Below are 6,347 nucleotides of genomic sequence, written 5' to 3'. Positions count from 1 at the left end.
CCGTGGATCTTTTCCACTTATATAATTACATAGAATTTTCTAGATTAAATTAATTTAGAGATTTTTAGATTTTTCTTTTTCAACTATTATTTATTTTAACTTTGAAAGTTGGTAAGATGAAATAAATCATTTTTTTTCAGCTAGCATTCAATGACTATTTCAATTGTTTAGTTATTAATACTCAAACATGTTTGAATAATACCAGTAAAATGCAAATAGAATTTGTCATAATTTTCAAATAAAGATAGTGATAAAAGTGACTATAGAAACCATGAATCTTCATACAATGCAAATCGAGAACTTGTGATTTAATATATTATAATTAAAAAAAAATATATATATACATAACATTGTATCACACTAATGAATATTTGTTTAAAAAAAATAGTGTATTTAATATGACAAAAAAAAAAGAATAGATCAAAATTTAAAGATAACATACAATTACAAACAAAAGATAAATCTCTGAGCACAATTATTAAAATGTTTGCTTTTTAAATAAACAAATATAATCAATTTTTATTAATTTTATAATTTTTGGAGATTCTTATGTTGTAGATAACTAAATAAATTATAAAATAATATAAAAATAAGAGATTCATAAATGAATAGTTTTTATGTTCCTAAGAATTAAGTATAGATGTAGTACTAAGTAAATACACAATTGAGAATACATACATTTTCAAAATCAATTCATTTTTTATTTGCAACCTATTTACAATAGTTTTGGTTTGACTAATTTAATTATTTGTACTCGCACTATAGAAAGAAAAAAAAATGAAAATCACAGAAATGTATAATTAACTGTATATTTTGCCTTATAATACTAAGTAATCAGTCTAGGAGAGTGTAGTCCTTCAATAGATTTTTGTATTTGTGGCAAATGAGAACATCCTGGTGGTCCCCAATCATGAAGTCCAGCTTGATTTGCCAATCTATGAGTCAATTTATGAGCAATAGAAAACCCTCCACTTCCTTCTAATTGAGTCAATACAATTATAACTTGTCTAAAAAAGTTATATAAATTATTTTTTAATGGAAAAAACGAATATGATCTTGTTTCTTACCTATGCAGGGGTGGAACAGAGTCAATCGTTTTGAGTAATCCTCTAGTCGACATAACGTTATAACTTTCTTGACAATCACATTTCACATGTATCCAACGATTTGCATGACGATTTTCTACTACAACAACAAGTCCAGCCCATCCTTTGGTTAAATAGTAAGCAGTCATGCCTTCTCGACCCTATAACATTATTTGTAGTAAATTATATGGATTATAATATTACTTAATTAAAATAGATAAACTTACTTCATGTCTTTGTCCTTTTGCTAAGGTTAAGTTAATGATTGTATCAGCCAAAACAAAGGAAGGTGGTGACACTTGTTCTACCAATAATCGTTTAGAACTATGAATTGCCAAAACAAACTCAGGGTATACTGAAGGATCTACCAAATCTGCAAACATAATATAGGCATGTACATAAGTATTACAAGTTATAATAAGTTTATTTTATTTTTTTATGATACTAAGCGAATGATTTACCAAAGATGCTGTATTAAAATTCTGATTTGAGTCTATGAAAAAAGAATGAAAATTCTGATTTAATTTCTACTTAAAACCTAGTGGCAGCTTGTATAGTTTACAATAGAGGACATAAACATTTTGACTCAACATCAAACTATGAGCATTTTTATATTTTAGTATTATTCATACACAGTATTTGCTTAAAAATTAAAATATCATAAAGTCATTAAGAGATAACAGATAATTTTCTTCTCTTTAAATTTAATAATTGGCCAATTTGTCGTAATGTTAAAGTTAACACAACAAAATTGATTCAACTAAAAGCAAATTTGCTATGTTATAATATGTTTGTAAGACAGAAACAACTTAACCTATAGGTGTAACAACCAATATTATTAAATAAATTTAAGTATCTAAATTAAAATATGAACAGTATTTTTTGAATTACTAAACTTTTTGAAATAAGAATAATAATCCACACTAATAACTATTTAAGATAAAATGATTTGAAAATTATATTAATTAATACTAATATATATTAACATTTTATAATTGTATATATTATAATGACTAATTAATGAGTATTGAGCGACTAAATATTATAATACGTATTTTTTTTTTTAATTTTGTAAAACCATTATTAAGAACTATTATTAATTAGTACATAGTACACTTTAATATATGCCTTGAGATACTCCTTAAATGATATTTGAAAATATAATCCTAATATACTTAAAAAATTCCACAAATCAGAAATTTAATGCAGTATTAAAGAACAAGAGGGTTGTCATGCTTGGTTAATCACTTAGTATATATTTTATCGTACTCATAAAATTAATACAAAATATCAAATAAATATAAAAATGACCTGTATGCCAATGATTAAATGCCAAACAAACAACAACATAAACATCTGGTTCCAACATCTTGTGTGAGCTAACAAATCCACGGACTTGACGTTTGCTGTGTTCAACAAGACGACCAATACATACAGGTTTTTCAGATGTAACTTCTCTACTTCTCATTACTGCTACACACAAATCAAGTTGACTCCTATTGCACTTTTCTGATTTCCTAAAAACATAGTATATATATAACAATATTAGTAAATATTTTTGATTTAAACTAAAATCAATTTGCCTTTGTCCTTCTTGAAAAAGTGTGAATTCTGCTTCGGTTGGTTCTGAGACTGTGAGGACCACACATGATAAGTGATCAGTTGAAGATAACGGTGGCAAATATCCTTTAAGTCTTACTTCATTCCACATATTATTTCTTACTTTACATATATCAATACAATCAAAATACCTAAAATATAATCAACATATTTTAATAAAAAAAAAAAAAAAACTATATGTTATTTTTAATTATTACTTTAAAACATCATCATATGATATCCAAAATACTCCTTCACAACACCCATCTGGCATCAACATTGTTTTTAATTTATCTGACCACATGTCAGAATCATCAGACCAATCACCATTCCACGAGAAATGTCCCCAAGGATTTCTTAGCTTCAACAATCGATGATTATCAATATCTCGTACATCCAATACAGAATAAGCATGTCTTGGTCTTAGTCCTTTACTTTGATAAGCGTCTTCATCAACTTTCATATTACCCCCTCCACAAGATGCTCCCATTAAGAAACCGGCAAGACGAGAACTTAATAACTGTGCCCATATCAGGTCACGATCTAGTTCATCTTCTGTTGGAACTGATGATGGTTGTAATGGCACACTTTCACAAGGAGCTCCTGTTAAGGTAGCAAGTCCTTCGATTGCTCTACCAGAAACAAGTGCTTCATAACAACCATGAAGTTTAGCTATTGCTTTTTCTATCAAAGGTACCCATAATTGTTTACGCTTTGCCTGTTGAATAATTAATTATTATTTTAATATACAAAAGTAAGAAGGTATTGTACAAACCTGACTATACACTAAATTTCCCTTGTGGTCACATGGTAATAAATCATCAACTAAAACTGTGGTCCATTTTCCATCTTTACAAAGTCGAACTTGGTATGCACCTTGTTGACAATAATCTTTGGTAACCATAACATGTCTAACTAAATCTTCACGTTCTGCTAAGACTGTTAAAGCACTTAGCAACCAACAATTACCCAAAACACCTAAATTAATTAACATTAATGATTAATACTAAATATACACCATTATAATTTTAGTTTAACTAATATTTTCAAGCTTGATAAATTTTACCTTTTTTATTTTTTAAACAGCTTAAAAATAAGATAATACTCTAAAATTATATATTTTTATAATGCATTTTACTTTATATTTACCTTGAATTATATCTGAAGGTTTTGGTTTTCTAAATACAGTCCAGCACGATTCTTTATCTAATTCTGAACAGATAATTGATTCAGGTCTTAACCATTGTGTTACTCGGCAGCTTTCATGTTTTTCTGTATAATATAAAGATTTGGCAGCAGGGGGAAAAGAATCATCGACAAATTCTTGACTGTTCTATAATAGTTAAAATAAATTTTTATAGTACAGTGAAAACTCTCTATAATGAATTTGAAGGGATCAATAGATTTCTTACGTTATAGAGAGTTTTTGTAATAGAGGGAATAGGAATTATAAAATAGGTTATAAATCAAACCAACCATTATACTGTAATATTTACATTACATAGTTTTTCATTATAAAGAGTTCTTACTGTATTACAATTGTTGCAATTAGATGATTACTTAATCATGAACATTTTTTTAGAAGATTCTAAAAATATTTAGTAGGTTAATATTGAAATTATGTATGAATAAACTTGTTAACTGTCTAATATGTTAACTACTGTAAACCATTAATGGAAATTAGAAATATTGTGTTATTTAATAATAAAAATTTAATTTAATATGCTAATAATTATTATGTATCTTTAATATCAAATATTGAAACTATATTAGGTACATGTTAATTACTTTTATGAATTTATAAAGTTGTAAAATAAATATTAGAAAATTTTGTACAAAAGAAAGAAATTTTGTACCTTATAATAAAAAAATTGATTTTTAATATTATTTTAATAATTCATAAATACTTTATTTCAAAACCTAATAATAATAATATTTTTTTAGTTTGTAACTAGTTTTTTATTTGTTACTATTTTTAACTGATTAAAATAGATTTGAAAATTCGATTTTAAAATATTATTATGAATTATTAAAAGCATGATAATTTTTTATACAATAATTTAGAATAACATTGATAAAAAAAATAATCTATTTACTTGGACACAAAATAGCACTATTTCATTCCATTTTTCTCGTGCTTCTTGTTCTTCAATTCTTCTTAAGTTTTCCATTAATTCACTTTGTTTTTTTGGATGATTTGATATTAATATAGAAGAATAATATTCTGGTTCAAGGTGTTTGTGACACATTGCACACCTTTTAGCATTCGGCTCATTTTCATAAGTACAAGTTGGACACTGGCTATCTGAACGCCTTTTTTTATTTGCACGTTTGTCTGTTTTACAGGCTTTACATACTAGTGCTGATATTTTATTTTTCAATGTACATTTATCACATGTCCAATACTCCCGTAATGTTCCATCATCAGGGCAAAGGCTTTTGGCTTTTGATCCACCACAAGCATTACAAACTGTTGTATTAGATTCATTAAGTAGGGTACAACGTTTACATGCCCATTTTTTCTTGGGAGGTGTGTAGCGTACACAGTCACGCATCATTGTTATAGCATTCCAACCACATGATTCACAGGAATCTGACCAAAATGGATTTAAAGTAAAAGAACATTTTTCACAAGTCCAATTACTGGTAGATTTTTTTTCAAAATCTACAACAAATTAATATTACATAACTATTATTGATTAGAATAGATATTTTTATTACACGCTTACCGTTTGGCATATTAATGGTAATAGGGGTAATTTCATTTTTTCGACCTTTAGTTCTTCTAAACGAATCACAGTTTTGACATTGTTGAGTTGAACAGTTTCTAATTCTACAGGTATTACATAACCAAGAGTCATTTTCTGTTGTAAGTAGTGTTGAACTCTTTGATGGCCTAACAGACATGTGTAAATGATACTCAAATCCATTCCATGATTTACGCCGTTGTAAAATAACAGACTTAAATTGAAGCTTAACTACACATGGTTTATGATCAATATTGGTTGGGTCTCTGTGAATTTGAAAACAATATAAATTTGAATTCATAAAATACAGTAATTATCTTACGCATCATCAAGTCTTAAGGCTCCAGCAGCAATTTCTGCCTCAGCGCACAGAATATCAGTGACATAAGGCGTAGGACATCCATGAATGGTCCGTGTTTTAAGTCGGTCAACTTCTTTCTTACACTCATAACTTCTATGTACATTACATCGAATACAAGTCACTCGATCTGTGGGATTTATCAGTGAACAAGAACTACAATGCCATTGAAGGACCGAAGCAATCGATCCCATGTCAACAACTAAAAAATAATAATTAAAAAAATAACAAAACAAATGTTAACACAGTTAATTGAATAATTACAAATAATAAATTAGGCGTCATATTTTAACTCACTATAAACATCACACTTAAATACATTTGTAGAACGATTCCGTTCTATGAATCGAAATTTCGATTAAAATTGTCTGGTTTCATTTTTTTTTAAATTAGAAGAATAGAGTAGTCAGTAAAAAATAAATCATTACATTTTGAAACTCTTTAGCCATTATCAAAACAGCTGTTTATGGTGTTTATTTATTGATATTTGATATTATCAAATGTGCGCGCTATTTATGCAGGGTAACCAAATTTCGAATACAGATTAACGTGTTCGTG

General features: G+C 27.3%; 1 protein-coding gene across 1 annotated transcript; it reads right to left on the bottom strand.

The window, feature by feature from the left end:
• Positions 1-591: 591 nt before the first annotated feature.
• On the bottom strand, positions 592-6,218 carry LOC113558615 (calpain-D). Its single transcript, XM_026964113.1, has 12 exons — positions 6,087-6,218; positions 5,754-5,991; positions 5,414-5,697; positions 4,781-5,349; positions 3,834-4,017; positions 3,460-3,662; positions 2,903-3,402; positions 2,669-2,836; positions 2,397-2,602; positions 1,313-1,458; positions 1,068-1,246; positions 592-1,007 (listed from the first exon to the last, which is right to left on the bottom strand). The coding sequence occupies exons 2-12, from the start codon at positions 5,981-5,983 to the stop codon at positions 827-829; spliced, it is 2,850 nt and encodes a 949-aa protein (XP_026819914.1). The 5' UTR covers positions 5,984-5,991; positions 6,087-6,218; the 3' UTR covers positions 592-826.
• Between the last annotated feature and the right edge of the window lie 129 nt (positions 6,219-6,347).

This window comes from Rhopalosiphum maidis, chromosome 1 (genome assembly GCF_003676215.2).
Source record: "Rhopalosiphum maidis isolate BTI-1 chromosome 1, ASM367621v3, whole genome shotgun sequence".
Classification (NCBI taxonomy): Eukaryota; Metazoa; Arthropoda; class Insecta; order Hemiptera; family Aphididae; genus Rhopalosiphum; species Rhopalosiphum maidis.
Note: the sequence above shows the minus strand (reverse complement) of the source record. Positions and strands in the feature narration are given on the sequence as shown.

Bases quoted from the DNA above. Each gene is read 5' to 3' on its own strand.
- LOC113558615 (XM_026964113.1), bottom strand. From the start codon at position 5,983: ATGGGATCGATTGCTTCGGTCCTTCAATGGCATTGTAGTTCTTGTTCA. The intron at 4,018-4,780 runs GTAAATAGATTA...TAACTATTATAG, and splicing joins TAGTGCTATTTTGTGTCCAA to AACAGTCAAGAATTTGTCGA. The intron at 2,603-2,668 runs GCAAATTGATTT...CTATGTTTTTAG, and splicing joins CTTTTTCAAGAAGGACAAAG to GAAATCAGAAAAGTGCAATA.